General features: G+C 54.1%; 2 protein-coding genes across 25 annotated transcripts in view; one reads left to right on the top strand and one right to left on the bottom strand.

The window, feature by feature from the left end:
* DKKL1 (dickkopf like acrosomal protein 1) overlaps positions 1–4,294 on the bottom strand; it is a 22,887-nt gene extending 18,593 nt beyond the window's left edge. Inside the window, exons 1-2 of one of the 7 annotated variants that reach the window (XM_054466387.2) lie at positions 4,137–4,294; positions 101–273 (exon numbers count right to left, since the gene is read on the bottom strand). In XM_054466387.2, coding sequence (XP_054322362.2) covers positions 101–273; positions 4,137–4,161 — 198 coding nt within the window. In that variant the 5' untranslated portion in view covers positions 4,162–4,294. The other 6 variants (XM_054466384.2, XM_054466386.2, XM_054466389.2 and 3 more) reach the window with 6 other exon arrangements.
* The window catches only part of TEAD2 (TEA domain transcription factor 2), a 21,907-nt gene continuing 8,558 nt past the window's right edge, over positions 2,337–15,685 (top strand). The window contains exons 1-8 of one of the 18 annotated variants that reach the window (XM_054466367.2): positions 2,337–2,413; positions 4,555–4,792; positions 5,137–5,201; positions 7,330–7,392; positions 8,680–8,691; positions 9,249–9,356; positions 9,462–9,520; positions 13,325–13,389. In XM_054466367.2, the coding sequence (XP_054322342.2) occupies positions 4,561–4,792; positions 5,137–5,201; positions 7,330–7,392; positions 8,680–8,691; positions 9,249–9,356; positions 9,462–9,520; positions 13,325–13,389 (604 nt within the window). In that variant the 5' untranslated portion in view covers positions 2,337–2,413; positions 4,555–4,560. Of the gene's footprint in view, positions 2,454–3,208; positions 3,393–4,554; positions 4,793–5,136; positions 5,202–7,329; positions 7,393–8,679; positions 8,692–9,248; positions 9,366–9,461; positions 9,521–13,324; positions 13,390–15,685 lie in introns of those variants that run through there. The other 17 variants (XM_063657768.1, XM_063657770.1, XM_054466362.2 and 14 more) reach the window with 17 other exon arrangements.

The following is a 15,685-nucleotide window of genomic DNA, read 5'->3' as shown; positions in this document are numbered from 1 at the left end:
CATCCTGTCTGTCCCCATGCCTGGCCCCGAACCATCTCCCACTCTGTGTCCCTGAACCTCTTCTCAGTACTTCTTCCCCCATCCCCCCGCCGTTGCTTACTTTCAGGAAAAGTTGGCTGAAGCCTTGGAGTAGGCTCTGGAGGCCTGTAAGACCCAAGGAGCTCTCTTGGGCGTCAGCATCATGGATAGGAGCTGCAGTGGAGGGGATCACCAGGGTAGAGAGGAGCAGCAGCAGGACCAGCAGATGCTGCATTGCGGGGGCAGGCAGGGAGGCTGCGTGGCAAGGGTCGGGGTCAGAGCCCCGCACAGTGGACACGCCCCCACCCAAGATGCCCCTCTCCAGCACCTTGCCCAGGCCGCCTCCGCAGTTCAGGCAACTCCCACACCACGCTCATTTCCCCCACAGCTTCTTTCTTCTACTCCCACATCCTCCACCTTGCCAGGCCCCCTCTTCTCCCAGGTCCGGCTCTTCTGGGTTCTGTCTCATATACTTTTTTTTTTTTTTGAGACCGAGACTCTGTAGTCCAGGCTGGAGTACAGTGGCACAATCACGGCTCACTGCAGCCTCGACCTCCCCGGGCTTAGGTGATTCTCCCACCTCAGCCCCCCGAAGTAGCCGGGACCACAGGCGCGCGCCTCCACGCCCGGCTAATTTTTGTGTTTTTTGTAGAGACGGGGTTTCGACATATTGCCCAGGCTGGTCTCGAACTCCGATCTCAAGCGATCCCCCCACCTGGGCCTCCCAAAGTGTTGGGATTGCAGGCGTAAGCCACAGCACCCGGCCTCATCCAATGGTCTTTTCCTCACTTTCGCCCATATTCACGACCAGATCTCAATTCTCACCTTCTCCCATACTCCGCCCCTTCTTCTGGGCTCCGCCTTTATGCTAGACCACAGCCCGGGTCACCGGACTCCCGGATGCCTGCCGCCCACGGACTGTTAAACCCAAACAGTTATGGTCTCGAGCCCAGGTCTGGTCTAGAGCGTTGGTTGCGCTCCGCGAGCCGTAGCCACGCCCCTATTGTCCGACCACGCTCCAAACTTGCCGGCCTCACCCAGGAGCCCGGGCCTCTACTCCATGACCAAGCCCTTGGTGACAGAGCCACGCCCCATCCTTCATTCACCACACCTCTTGAGCCAGAGCCGTGAGTTCATTCCCTGGCCACGCCCACACAGTTAGACCACGCCCCCATCAGTTGACCTCAGTCCTGGAGACCAAGTCCTGCAAGTCCTGGCGGTGTTCTCTGATTGCGGCCCTCGTTTCGGAGTCCCGTCCAATCGCAATGGTCATGCCCCTTGGCTGAAAGCCACGCCCCTGCACTGGGCCACGCCCCTGCGTCCCAGATCTTGCCCTCAGCACCCCGAGTTCCAGTCCTAGGCTCCTCCTACTGGAGACACCGGAGTACAAGCATCACTTTTAGCTCTCACTCTAGTCACTCTAATTGTGTATCTGTCTTGGAACCTTTTCTCCGTGTCCCTTCTGGTTTTCCCGCTCCGGTTCCACTAAAAAGTCCCGTTGTCTCCGGAAACCCTAAATCCAGTCGTATATTTCATCTTCCAAGGAACCCAGAATCAGACTTCCCTTTTCCCTGAGGACCTCAGGTCCGGACTCCAGCCCCCTCTAGTCCCGTAATTTTGAACACGCAGCCCTTCACCCTTAAGGGACCGGGCCCTAAGCCATCTTCCCTCAAGCTCCAAAGCTCTCTTCCCGGTCCTGGGACAGCCGCCAGCCGTCTCCAGTCCACTAGCGCCTGTAGATGAGGAATCTGCACCTACGTGAGCCTCCAATAAACTCCCGGTGGTCCTGCCCACGACTCTTAACTGTGGTGAGGTCACAAGGAAACCATGTTGTCATAGGAATCAGTCAAAACCCATCCCCAGACCCCAGTCCTCAAAAAAAAAAAAAAAACCAGAAAAAAAAGAAAAAAAACCTTAGGGCTGAACAGTAAAGACTCTTTGTATTCGTATCACTTCCACACCCCCAATACGCAAACACGAGGGTAGCCGGGATTTCAGGCGCCTAGCCCCGTCCCCTCTCAGACCTAGGAGCCCATATCTCCAGCCCCTTCCTCTCCCAGACCCAGGAGTCCCAGCCCCCAGCCTCTCCTCCCTCAAATCAGGGATTCTTGGCTCCTATCAGCCTTTTCCCTCCGACCGACCTGGAGTCCGAACCCCCAATCCGCCTCCTTTCCCAAGCATCCAAATCCTGAGTTCCTACCAGCCCCGAGATAGACTAATCTCTCCCAAAGCAAAAATCCTCCCCCAAACTCACCGTCGGATCCCCCTTCCCGATGTCCGCCGGCCGGGCCCGCCCCCCCTCCGGTCCCTCCCACTTTTCCCAAACAAAGCTCCCGGCAACTTTCTCCCTCGCAGCGCCCCGCCCGCCCGCGGCTCCCCAGCCCCAGGCCGGGAGGTAGGAAGGCGCCGGCGGTAGTCGGGGATCCTGCTTTGGGGTGTGTGAGTTGGGGTGGGGAGTTGCTGGTTAGGAGGTGAGGCGTGCGTTTGCGGGACCGTCTCTGAATGGTTCGCAGCCCTCTTTTTGCCCGGGGGCCCGAATTTGCGCCCTTGACGGAGCCTCAGTGAGGGGTGGGAACTCTGGCCGGAGTTAGGGTGCCTGCGGCTGGGTCTGAGTTTGGGCGTGCGCGCAGGAGCGGGTGCGGGCCAAGGGCGCTGGCGGGGTGTGGGGCGTGCGTCTGCGGCGGTGTCACTTTGGAGTGAGAAGGACCCCGTGTGTAATCTGGAGGGCATTTGGTCCTTCTTACGAAGGGAGGGCCTCTGGGGTGGCCGAGGGGAGGTTACGGGGCTTTCTGGATCTTAAGTCTTGCCTCTTTGGAGGTGAGGTGTAGGGTCTGGGGCGGGAAATTAGGGAGACCTTTCTTACCCGGCTCCACCGTCCCTTTGTCTGGCCACATGGGGGAGGGCTGAGCTGGGATTTTGGCCTACGGGGGTCCTGAACGCCGCAGCGCCACTGGGCTTGGCCTGGGGTCTTTGTCTGCTTAGGGTCCGCGGGAGGAGGGGAATAGAGGCCTGGACTCTGGGGTCCTGGGAAAGCTGTGGAGGACATGGAGCCTCCGGGGAGGCGGGATCTGACTGTATTGGAAAAAGTTTTCCCCGTTCCTGGCCTCCGGAAAGTCACTGGGAACTTGAGTTGGATCACAGCCCACGGCGCACGGGGGAGGGGAGGGGCGGGGCCCGGTGCCGGAGGGGAGTCGCCCTGGCCGGCAAGCCCCTCCCCTGATGGGGGTTGTGGGAAGCTGGGGGAGGGGACGCCTGGGCCCTTTGTTCTGGCTCTTCTGATGGCAGGGCGCCCCTGTCCCCCAGCCTGTGGTTCTGTGGGTCTCTCCTGGTCTCGGCCTCAGCTGCTGCCCTGTCTCTGTCCCTGCCCTTTCTAGGTCTCCGTCTCCCTTTCTCTGGGTCTCTGTTGCCCTCCCTCTGAGCCTCTGTCCCCCTCTCTCTGAGTCTCTGTCCCCCTCTCTCTGGGTCTCTGGTCCCCTCTCTCTCTGGGTCTCTGTCCCCCTCTCTCTGGGTCTCTGTCCCCCTCTCTCCCTGGGTCTCTGTTCCCCTCTTTCTCTGGGTCTCTGTCTCTCTCTCTGGGTCTCTGGACCCCTCTCTCTGGTCCCTGTCCCCTCCTCCCTGGTCTCTGTCCCCCTGTTTCTGGTCTCTGTCTCCCCCTCTCCCTGGGTCTCTGTCTCCCTCTCTTTCTGGGTCTCTGTCCCTCTCTCTGGGTCTCTGTCCCCCTCTCTGGTCTCTGTCCCCCCTCCCTCTGGTCTGTGTCCCCCTCTCTCTCTGGGTCTCTGTCCCCCCCGTCGCTGGTCTCTGTCTCCCCCCTCACTGGGTCTCTGTCCCCCTCTGTCTCTGGGTCTCTGCCCCCCCCTCACTGGTCTCTGTCCCCCCCTCACTGTGTCTCTGTCCCCCTCTCTCTCTGGTCTCTGTCCCCCTCTCTCTCTGGGTCTCTGTCTCCCTCTCTCTAGACCTCCCCTCAGTCTTATGTGGCTCCTCTTCTTTTCCGGCAGCTGCTGCTCACATCCTAGCACCTGTTCTTGGGGTGGGACAGGGAAAGTTTCACCCACACCTTCCTTCCCCACCACTAGCTTTTGCCTCCTGTCTTCTTTAAAACCCATAATTCATACCCGAACCTTTAGCCTTCATGGCCCTCGGCATTACTCTGGGGTAATCACGCTGGGGTAATCATTGTGACTTCATCACAACTGAGTTCCTCTGGAAACTCTGAGAACACTCCGATCCTCAGCTTTCCCAGAAATCCAGCTCCTTCTCCTCCCTCAGACTCAGGAGTCCAGGCCCTAGCCCCTTCTCCCTCACACCTAGGAGTCCAGGCCTCCAGTGCCCCCTCCCTCAGACCCAGGAGTCCAGGCCCCAGATCCTCCTCCCTCAGACCCAGGAGTCTTCCCCAGCTCCTCTTCCCTCAGACCCAGGAGTCCAGGCCCCCAGCCCCTCCTCCCTCAGACCCAGTGGTCCAGAGTCCCAGCCCTCTCAGCTTCAAGTCCCTTGAGGGTGGGGTTCGGGGGAAGCTTGCTGAGTTCTGTGTTCCTCCAGGCCCAGATGGGGGAACCCCGGGCTGGGGCCGTCCTGGACGATGGCAGCGGCTGGACGGGCAGTGAGGAAGGCAGTGAGGAGGGTACCGGCGGCAGTGAGGGGGCTGGGGGTGACGGGGGCCCGGATGCAGAGGGGGTGTGGAGCCCAGACATTGAGCAGAGCTTCCAGGAGGCCCTGGCCATCTATCCACCCTGCGGCCGCCGGAAAATTATTTTGTCTGATGAAGGCAAGATGTATGGTGAGTCTACTTCTGTCTTTTGCCCTGGCCCCCACTGATGAATAATGACAGTAACCAAGGTTTATGGAGCACTCTGAAGTAGGAGCTAGCATCACCATTTGCACAGATGAGGAAACTGAGGCACAGCTAGGTTAAGTGATTTGCTTATGGTCGCACAGAGCTAGTGCGTGATGGAGCTGGGATTTGAACCCAAGCAGTCTGGCTTCCATGTAGCTGAGGGGACTGGCAGCCCAGTTGCTGCAGACCTTTGGGGACCCATGCTGCTTTCTTCTTCCCTGGTGTCCGTGCTGTGGGGAAGTTCTGTTGAAAGTCTAACTAACTCTGTTCTGTCTTTGAATCTTCAGGTCGGAATGAACTGATCGCCCGCTACATCAAGCTGAGAACGGGGAAGACCCGAACTCGAAAACAGGTCTCAGAACGGACTTGTGGGCTTCTGTCTGGGATGGGCCAGTCTTCTTAGGGTCATCCTTGTATGGGCAGGTTCAGGTTCAAGGAAGAAGCTGCTTCCTGTGCGTTCATCTATCTTCTTGGCGTGTGTGTTAGTCCGTTTGTGTTGCTATAAAGAATTACCCGAGGCTGGGTTATTTATTTATTTGTTTATTTTTTGAAATGGAGTCTAGCTTTGTTGCCCAGGCTGGAGTGCAGTGGTGTGATCTTGGCTCACTGCAACCTCTGCCTCCCGGGTTCAAGCAATTCTCCTGTCTCAGCCTCCCGAGTAGCAGGGATTACAGGCATGCACTACCATGCCCAGGTAATTTTGTATTTTTAGTAGAGATGGGGTTTCACCATGTTGTCCAGGCTGGTCTCGAACTCCTGACCTCAGGTGATCCACTCACCTCAGCCTCCCAAAGTGCTGGGATTACTGGGATTACAGGCATGAGCTACTGCGCCTGGCAAGGCTGGATAACTGATAAAGGAAAGAGCTTTAGGCTGGGCCAGTGGCTCATGCCTGTGATCCCAGCACTTTAGGTGGGCGCATCAGGAGGTCAGGAGATCGAGACCATCCTGACCAACATGGTGAAACTCCGTCTCTACTAAAAATACAAAAATTAGCTGGGAGTGGCAGTGTGTGCCCATAATCCCAGCTACTTGGGAGGCTGAGGCAGGAGAATCACTTGAACCCGGAAGGCAGAGGTTGCAGTGAGCCGAGATCGTGCTACTGCACTCCAGCCTGGTGACAGAGTGAGACTCCACCTCAAAAAAGAAAAAAAAAAAAAAAAGAAAAAAGAAAGAAAGAAAAGAGCTTTATTTTGGCTCACAGTTCTGCAGGCAGTCCAGGAAGCATGGAGCTGGCATCTGCTCCTGGTGAGGCCTCAGGAGGCCTCCAATCATGGCGGAGGGGGTAGTGGGAGCAGGCTTGGCACATCGAGAGTAGGAGCAAGAGAAGAAAGACAGAGGTCCCAGACTCTTTTTAAACACCCAGATCTTTCTGTTGTTTTTGAGACAAAAGTCACTGTGTCTCCTAAGCTGGAGTGTGGTGCCGTGATCTCAGCTCACTGCAGCCTCCGCCTTCCGGGTTCAAGCGATTCTCCTGCCTCAGCCTTCCAAGTATCTGGGATTACAAGCATGCGCCACCACATCTGCCAAATTTTTATTTTTTTATTAAAAAAATTTTTTTTTGAGACGGAGTCTCGCTCTGTTGCCCAGGCTGGAGTGCAGTGGCGTGATCTTGGCTCACTGTAAGCCCTGCCTCCCGGGTTCAAGTGATTCTCTTGCTTCAGCCTCCTGAGTAGCTGGGATCACATGCGCGCACCACCATGCCTGGCTAATTTTTTGTATGTTTAGTAGAGGTAGGGTATCACCATGTTGGGCAGGCTGGTCTCAAACTCCTCACCTCAGGTGATCCACCCACCTCGGCCTCTCAAAGTGCTGGGATTACAGCTGAGCCACTGTGCACGACCCTAATTTTTGTGTTTTTAGTAGAGACAGGGTTTCACCATGTTGGCCAGGCTGGTCTTGAACTCCTGACCTCCAGTGATCCACCCATCTAGGCCTCCCAAAGTGTTGGGATTACAGGCATGAGCCACCACACCTGGCCTAAACAACCAGATCTTGTGTGAACTGAATGAGAAGTCACTCATCATCAAGGAGATGGTGCAAAGCCATTCATGAGGGGTTCACCTCCATGATCCAATACCTCCCACCAGGCCTCACCTCCAACACTGGAGATGGCATTTCAATATGAGATTTGGAAGGGACAAATGTCTGAACTGTATCAGCGTGTCTGTTCGTGTGCTCTCACTGTGCCTGTTTGGGGATAGTTTTTCTAGCGGTTGTGTTAGACCCAGAGTAGCCACAGAGAGCATGGTGGAGGGGGAGGAGGCCTGGATGGGATGGGTTCCGGGAGGAACTGTGGTGTTCACGAGCTCCTTTATGGACATCTGTGTTCAGGTGCTCCCGAGATGGCTCTCATCTTCAGTGTGTTTGTCACCTTTCATGTTCCAGCAGCTCAGTGAGGCACCTGGAGGGAGAGAAGGGGTAGTGAACACAGGGGCGGCAGCTGTGGCCTGAATCTGCTTCTCCGTTGATCCTTCCAGGTTTCTAGTCACATCCAGGTTTTGGCCCGAAGGAAATCAAGGGAAATCCAGTCCAAGTTGAAGGTAGGGACCAATGCAGACATCCTGAGAGGGGGACAGAGACTGGGGGTGGGGGACTGAGACCCAGAAAGAGAGGGACAGAGACCCAGGGAGAGGGGGACAGAGACTTAGAGGGGGGAGAACTGAGACCCAGAGAGAAAGGGACAGAGACCCAGGGAGAGGAGGACAGAGACTTGTGGGAGGGGACCAAGACCCAGAGAGAGAGGGGGACAGGGACCCAGAGAGAGAGGGGACAGAGACCCATAGACAGAGGGGGACGGAGACCCAGAGACAGAGGGGGACAGAGACCCAGAGACAGAGGGGGACAGAGACCTCAGGTGAGGGACCTCTGTGGTCAGGGCGGGAAGTGCAGTCATCCAGGGTGGGGAGTCAGTGGCCCACAAAGGGAGATGCATAGGGATGGTGGTGCGGTTGCTGAGACCCTGGGCAGGGAGCGATGGCATGGAGGAGGCTGAAGGTTTTGCTCAGGACAGCAGGAAGGATGAGCCGTCGGTCCCCCCCCTTGACCACTCTTCCTGTCCCCCTCCCTTCCCTCTGCTTCTGTCCCTCCTTTCCCTCTTCCTGGCGGTCTCATTTCTTCCGGCTCTCGTGCTGTGAAGGCCTCCTCTTCATCTCTTCCCGCTCTCGTGCTGTGAAGGCCTCCTCTTCATCTCCGCTGGTTTGTTTTCCCGTTTCCTGACCTTTGTGTGACCTGCCTACTCTTTGTGCCCAGAAATCTTCATTCCCTGGTGGAGATTCCTCATTCATTTCCTTTTCCTCATCCTTTGGATTTCCTGGTTCCTGTTGGCTGGAGACCCTCATTTTCTCCCCCTTCTGGGTGTGTGGGGTTTTTCTGTCTCTTTTTCTGGACTTGGGGACAGTCGCTTCCTGTTTTTTTTTGTTTTTGTATCCAGCAGCTTTCCCTTTCTTTCTCTCTAGGTCTGAAACCCCTTCCCTTCCGGTCTGTTCTCGACCTTCTCTGTCCCCTGTCCTGTCTGGATTAGGAAACATTCACCTTGTGTTCCCGCTGGCTCTGAAATTCTCATTTCCTGTCTCCTGGACATCTGGGAACCTTCTGGCTTTCCTTGTTCTAGAAACCCCCATCACTGTCTTTCTGGGCAGGGAGCCCCTATTCCCCTCCAGGGCTGGCCACCTCCACTTCCTGTTCTGCATCCATCCCTTGGCACTGCTCAGCTCAGGGTGGCGGGGCTGTGTGCGCGGGTAGGGCAGGGAGGCGGGGGAGTCCGGGCCGTACTTCCTAAGTCATGTTTTCTTTCCTCCTTTGGCACCCTCCCCCACCCCCACGGGCAGGCTCTGAATGTGGTAAGTTCCCCTGCCCATCGGCCCACCCACGCTTACTCCAGACTAGTGCCTCGTCCCTGAGGAGGGGCAGAGGGCTGTGGTGAGAGGTTCAACCCTCCCCCAATCCAACCCTTTGCCTTTTTTTTTTTCTTTTTTTTTTCTGGAGACAGGGTCTTGCTCTGTCGCCCAAGCTGGAATGCAGGGGTACGATCTCCACTCACTGCAACCTCTGCCTCCTGGGTTCCAGTGATTCTTGTGCCCCAGCTTCCCTAGTAGCTGGGATTATGGGTGTGCACCACCACACCTGGCTAATTTTTGTATTTTTAGGAGAGACAGTTTCACCATATTTCACCATATCAGCCAGGCTGATATTGAACTCCTGACCTCAAGTGATCTGCCAGCCTCCGGCTCCCAGAGTGCTGGGATTACAGGCGTGAGCCACCATGCCTGGCCACCAACCCTTTGCCTTGACTCCCCACCTCTGCAACTCCCCATCTTCGCCCCACCCTGGCACCATCCCCCTCTTGCCATGTTGACTGGGATGCCCCTCTCACATGAACTTCCGCCTCCTCCTCCAGGACCAGGTTTCCAAGGACAAGGCTTTCCAGACAATGGCGACCATGTCCTCTGCCCAGCTCATCTCCGCGCCTTCTCTGCAGGCCAAACTGGGTCCCACTGGTCCTCAGGTGGTCCAGGTTGGGGATTGTGGGACTTGGGGGCAAAGGGGGATGGATGGGGCTGTAGCTGTCCACAGTGGACTGACCAACCATTTTTCTTTGTGTCCTATCCAGGCCTCTGAGCTTTTCCAGTTTTGGTCTGGAGGATCTGGGCCCCCCTGGAATGTTCCAGAGTGAGTACTATGTGTCCTGGCTCAGCACCTGCCCCCCACCCTCACACCCCCACAGAGACCTTTCTCACTCCACCTTCTAGCTCCCGTCTCCCCCCATTTATGTATGTATGTATATATGTATGTATGTATGTATGTATGTATGTATTTATTGACATGGAGTCTTGCTCTGTCGCCCAGGCTGGAATACAGTGGCGCGATCTCGGCTCACTGCAACCTCTGCTTCCTGAGTTCAAGCAGTTCTCCTGCCTCAGCCTCCCGAGTAGCTGGGACTATAGGCGCCTGCCTCTATGCATGGCTAATTTTTGTATTTTTAGTAGAGATGGGGTTTCACCATGTTGGCTAGGCTGGTCTTGAACTCCTGACCTTGTGATCCACCCGCCTCAGCCTCCCCAAGTGCTAGGATTACAGGCGTGAGCCACCGTGCCCAGCCTCTATTAGGTGGTTCTTGGACCTGAGGGTAGAACAGAGGTTATAATTAATCTTCTCTTAGGTTCAGAAGGAAGAAAATGTTTCCCAGAGGTAAGTGGGAGTGTCCTTTTCAGTTCTGAGAGATCCTTGAGGTGATAGGATATGTTTGTAGCCTACAAGAATAGAAATGGGTCCCAGAAGATGATGGGAAGTGCTTTTTTTTTTTTCTTTTTTATACAGGGTATTCTTCTGTTGCCCAGGCTGGGGTGTGGTGGCACAATCATGGCTCACTGCAGCGTCAGCCTCCTGGGTTCAAGCAATCCTCCTGCCTCAGCCTCCTGAGTAGCTGAGACTACAGGCATGTGCCACCACACCTGGCTAATTTTTTGATTTTTTGTAGAGGCGGGGGTCTTGCTGTGTTGCCCAGGTTGGTCTTGAACTCCTGGGCTCAAGTGATCCCCCTGCCTGGACCTCCCAAAGTGCTGGGATTACAGGCGTGAGCCACCGTGGCGGGCTAGGGGTGTATTTCTCAGTCCAGAGAGGAACTGATGGATCCAGGCTAGGCATTGGTTGGGTAGTGTGGCTGCAGGACGGTGAGGCAGGAGTGTTGACGGTATTGCCAGAGAAAGAGTGCAGTGAGGGCCGGGTGCGGTGGCTCACGCCTGTAATCCCAGCAGTTTGGGAGGCTGAGGCGGGTGGATCACAAGGTCAGGAGATCGAGACCATTCTGGCCAACATAGTGAAACCCCGTCTCTACTAAAAACACCAAAAAAAAAAAACAAAAACCAATTAGCCGGGCGTGGTGGCAGGCACCCGTAGTCCCAGCTACTCAGGAGGGTGAGGCAGGAGAATTGCTTGAACCCAGGAGGCAGAGGTTGCATTGAGCCGAGATTGTGCCCCTGCACTCCAGCCTGGGCAATAGAGCGAGACTCCAGCTCAAAAAAAAAAAAGAAAGAGTGCGGTGACAGGCTGTGTGGGTGTGGGATCTAGACTGGAAGAGAATAAAGGGTCACTGGGGAGCCGCTGCTAAATGGGGATACGGGAAGCATCAGATCAAGTACCTGGGGGCTGAGGGTTTTGCAGGGGAGGGTGCTGAGCTGGAAGGTAGGGGGCTGGGCAGGCACTGCACTGACGCTGGGGTTTCCGTTTTCATGGAGCTGTTAGTCAAATAGGGGAAATGAGTGTTCATCAAATCATCACCTGCATAAACAGAAAATTGAAGAATGTGTGAGGTGCTGTGAAGAACCACAGCAGGTTCTGTGGTGGAGGAGAAAGTTCTAGGGGTTTCTCTGAGAAGATAACATTGAAGGCCGGGTAGGACTTAGCTAGGTAAAGAATGGGAGTGGGAGGCCTGGCGTGGTGGCCCACATCTGTAATCCCAGCACTTTGGGAGGCCAAGGAGGGCGAATCACTTGAGGTCAGGAGTTCGAGACCAGCCTGTCCAACATGGTAAAACCCCATCTCTACTAAAAATGCAAAAAATAGCCAGGCATGGTGATGTACGCCTGTAATCCCAGCTACTCCGGAGGCTGAGGCAGGAGAATCGCTTGAACCTGGGAAGCAGAGGTTGCAGGTAGCTGAGATTGTGCCACTGCACTCCAGCCTTGGCAACAGAGTGAGACTCTATCTCAAAGAAAAAAAAAAAGAATGGGAGTGGGAATATATTAGGCAGAGACAATAGCACATGACAAAGTCCTGAGGTAGGAGATCTTTCTGGGTTCCAGGAATCTAGAGGAGGTCAGTCCAGTATTTGTTGAGTGCCTACTAAGTGCCTGATACTGTGCTTGGTTTGGGGGCACAGCAGTAAGACAGGTGAAATCCCTGCCTTCACGGAGCTTCATATATTTGGGGGGGGGGGGAGGAGAGAGACAATAAACATATAAACAAAGAATTAATAAGAAAAGGAGGCCAGGCACAGTGGCTCACGCCTGTAATCCCAGCACTTTGGGAGGCCGAGGTGGGTGGATCATTTGAGGTCAGGAGTTCGAGACCAGCCTGACCAACATAGTGAAACCCCGTCTCTACTAAAAAAATACAAAATTAGCCGGGTGTGGTGGTGGCACAGCCTGTAATAATCCCAGCTACTTAGAAGGCTGAGGAAGGAGAATCGCTTGAATGCAGGAGGCGGAGGTTGTGGTGAGCCGAGATCACACCATTGCAGTCCAGCCTGGGCAACAAGAGCAAAACTCTGTCTCCAAAAAAAAAAAAAAAAAAATAGAAATGGGGTCTTGCTGTGTTGCCCAGGCTGGGCTCAAACTCCTGGGCTTAAGCGATCTTCCTGCCTTGGCCTCCCAAAGTGGTGGGAATACAGGTGTGAGCCACTGCGCCTGGTCTGACCTCTGACATCTAAGTCTCTTCACCACTATCTCTTGGGCTGCTAGAGCTGTGACTGATACTATAGCCACTAGCCGCATGCAGCTATTTAAATTAAAATTGAATAAAATTAAAGATTCTGTTTCTCAGGTCCATGAGCCACACTAGTGCTCAGTGGCCACGTGGTGTGTGGTCAGTAGCCACATGTGGGCGCTGGGTACTGTATTGGATGGCGCAGATTTCCATCCAATAGAACATTTCCATCCCTGGAAAGTTCTATTGGCCAGTGCTGCCTCCCCACCCCAACTTTGGCCTCATGTCCTATCTCCTGACTGTTGGTCATTTTCTTCCTACCCTCCCAACCCCTCAGCCTCTTCTTCCTCCAAATTCCTTGTCTTCTGTGTCTTCTCCCCACCTTCCAAGACTTGGTTTCTCTTCTCTCCTCTTTCTTTCTTTCTTTTTTTTTTTGAAATGGAGTCTTGCTCTGTCACCCAGGAGTATAATGGCGTAATCTCGGCTCACTGCAACATCTGCCTCCCGGGTTCAAGCAATTCTGCTGGACCAGCCCCCTGAATAGCCGGGATTACAGACGCACACCACCACACCCTGCTAATTTTTGTATTTTTAGTAGAGATGGGATTTCACCATGTTGGCCAGGCTGGTCTCGAACTCCTGACCTCAAGTGATCTGCCCTCCTCAACCTCCTGAAGTGCTGGGATTACAGGTGTGAGCCACCACGCCCAGCTGGTTTCTCTTCTCTTTCTGACATTTTGTGAGAGATACCAAAGTGTCATCATCAAGAGCCTGAGATACCGGGCTGAGACTGATCTGGGTTCAAGTCCCAGCTCTGCTGCATCTCAGCTGTGTGACTTTGGGCAGGTCAGTTGACCCCTCTATACCTCAGTTTCCTCATTTGTGCAATGAAAAGAGCAGTCATTCTACCTACCTCATGCTCTGTGAGGCTGCAATGAGATTGTGCACAAAATGCACAGGGTCTTGCTCTTCGTGGCCTCTCAGTAAACATTTGCTGGTGACATTAGCATCTTTCTACCTGGCTAACCCCTGGCTTCCTTTTTCCCTCAGTGTGAAGCCATTCTCACAGACACCGTTCTCCTTGTCACTGACTCCCCCATCTACTGACCTCCCAGGTAAGAGCCTGCGCTCCACCCTCCCTTGTCTCCCCTCTCTCTCTTCGATACCTACTGCCTTTCCTTCAACCTTCCATCAATTGAGGGATACATTGTTTTTTTGTTTTGTTTTGTTTTGTTTTGAGATGGAGTCCCCCTCTGTCGCCAGGCTGGAGTGCAGTGGCGCGATTTCGGCTCACTGCAACCTCCGCCTCCTGGGTTCAAGTGATTCTCCTGCCTCAGCCTCCCGAGTGGCTGGGATTACAGGTGCCCGCCACCATGCCTGGCTAATTTTTGTATTTTTAGTAGAGATCGGGTTTCACTATGTTGACCAGGATGGTCTCGATCTTTTGATGTTGTGATCCGCCTGCCTCGGCTTTCCAAAGTGCTGGGATTACAGGTGTGAGCCACTGCGCCCGGCCAATTAGGGGATACATTCTTACTGAAGCCCAGCTTTGAGGCAGGGTGTGTGTGTTGGGGGCGGGGGAGCAGGGAGGGGCTGGAGAGCTGAGTGGTGGAACTGGTGATGGTTAGGAGATTTTGGTCTTTGCAGCCACACACACTGGGTTTGTATTCTGCCACTTGCTAGCTTATGAGACATGGGGGAGGTGTGTTAGTCAAGATTCTTTCAGCTGCAAGTGATAGAAATCCAAATCAAGCCAGCTGAAGCAACATTTTAAAAAAGAAGAGGCCGGCGCAGTGGCTCATGCCTGTAATCCCAGCTACTTGGGAGGCTGAGGCAGGAGAATCGCTTAAACCCGGGAGGCAGAGGTTGCAGTGAGCCGAGGTGGCACCGTTGCACTCCAGACTGGGAGACAGAGCAAGACTCTGTCTCAAAATAGATAAATAAATAAATAAAATAAAAAATAATAAGAAAAATGTATTGATTTATTGGTTCCAGTAACTGACAGTTCAGAATTATGGCCTCAGGCATGGCTGGATCCAGCGGCTCAAGTGATGGCATCAGGCATTACTTTGATCGGCTTTCCACTGTCGTGGCTTCATTCCCAGGCAGACTCAGCTACTTGGCAGCAAAGATGGCTTCTGGAAGTCCATGCTGATATGGCCCTGAGAACTCACATCAGTGAAAGAGGGAGTCCCTTAGTTTCCATAGACTTATCAATTAGGAATACTTTTGGCCGCAAGTAACGGAAGACCCACATTAAAAGTGCCTTAAATAGTAAAAGCATTCATGTTATGAATCCATGCAACAAAAAGCCTGGAGGTGGGCTGTTCCCGTGTGGGCTTAGCAATATCAGGACTGGAATCTCTGTAGTTCCTCTCATGTCTGTCTTATTGTCCCAAGATGGCTGTTGCAACTCCAGGGATCATGTCTGTGTTGGTCCATTTGCGTTGCTGTAAAGGAATGCCTGAAACTGGGTGATTTATAAAGAAAAGAGGTTTATTTGGTTCACCGTTCTGCAGGCTGTACAGGAAGCATGTTGCCAGCCTGTGCTTCTGGTGAGGGCCTCAGGAAGCTTAGGATCGTGGTGGAAGGGGAAGGGGAGCTACCATGTCACATGGTGAGAGGGAGCAAGAGAGCGAAGCCAGGCTCCTTTAAACAGCCAGCTCACATCAACTCAAAGAGTGAGAATTCACTTGTTACTATGGGGAAGGCACCAAGACATTCATGAGGGATCCACCCCCATGACCCAAGCACTTCCCATCAGGCCCCACCTCCAACCTTGGGGATCACACTTTTTTTTTTTTATTTGAGACGGAGTCTCGGTCTGTCCCCCAGTCTGGAGTACAGTGGCACAATCTCGGCTCACTGCAACCCCCGCCTCCTGGGTTCAAGTGATTCTCCTGCCTCAGCCTCCTGAGTAGCTGAGATTACAGGCACGTGCCACCATGCCCAGCTAATATTTTGTATTTTTAGTAGAGACAGGACTTCACCATGTTAGCCAGGATGGTCTCGATCTCCTGACCTTGTGATCTGCCTGCCTTGGCCTTCCAAAGTGCTGGGATTACAGGCATGAGCCACCGCACCCAGCTGGGGATCACATTTCAACATGAGATTTCGAGAGGACAAATATCCAAACCATATCAATGTCCCAAGCAGGACTTGGCCAGGGCCAAAAGCTTTCTCCTCCCAAAGTTCTGTCTTTTTCATTCAGGAAGAAACTCCTTCCCAGAAGCCCCCCAGCAGATTTCCCCTAACGTCTCATTGGCTAGGACTGTGTCACATGGCCACTTCTAACTGCAAGGGAGGCTGGGAAAGTGAGTATTTAGCTTTTTCAGCTTCTAAGTGGAGGCAGGCAAGAGACAACAGTACCTGATATATTCAATAAATGTTAGTAATTTGTATTGTTCTTTC

The sequence above is a fragment of the Pongo pygmaeus genome, chromosome 20 (genome assembly GCF_028885625.2).
Source record: "Pongo pygmaeus isolate AG05252 chromosome 20, NHGRI_mPonPyg2-v2.0_pri, whole genome shotgun sequence".
NCBI lineage: Eukaryota > Metazoa > Chordata > Mammalia > Primates > Hominidae > Pongo > Pongo pygmaeus.
The sequence above is the reverse complement of the archived record's forward strand: the minus strand, read 5'-3'. Positions and strand labels throughout refer to the sequence as shown.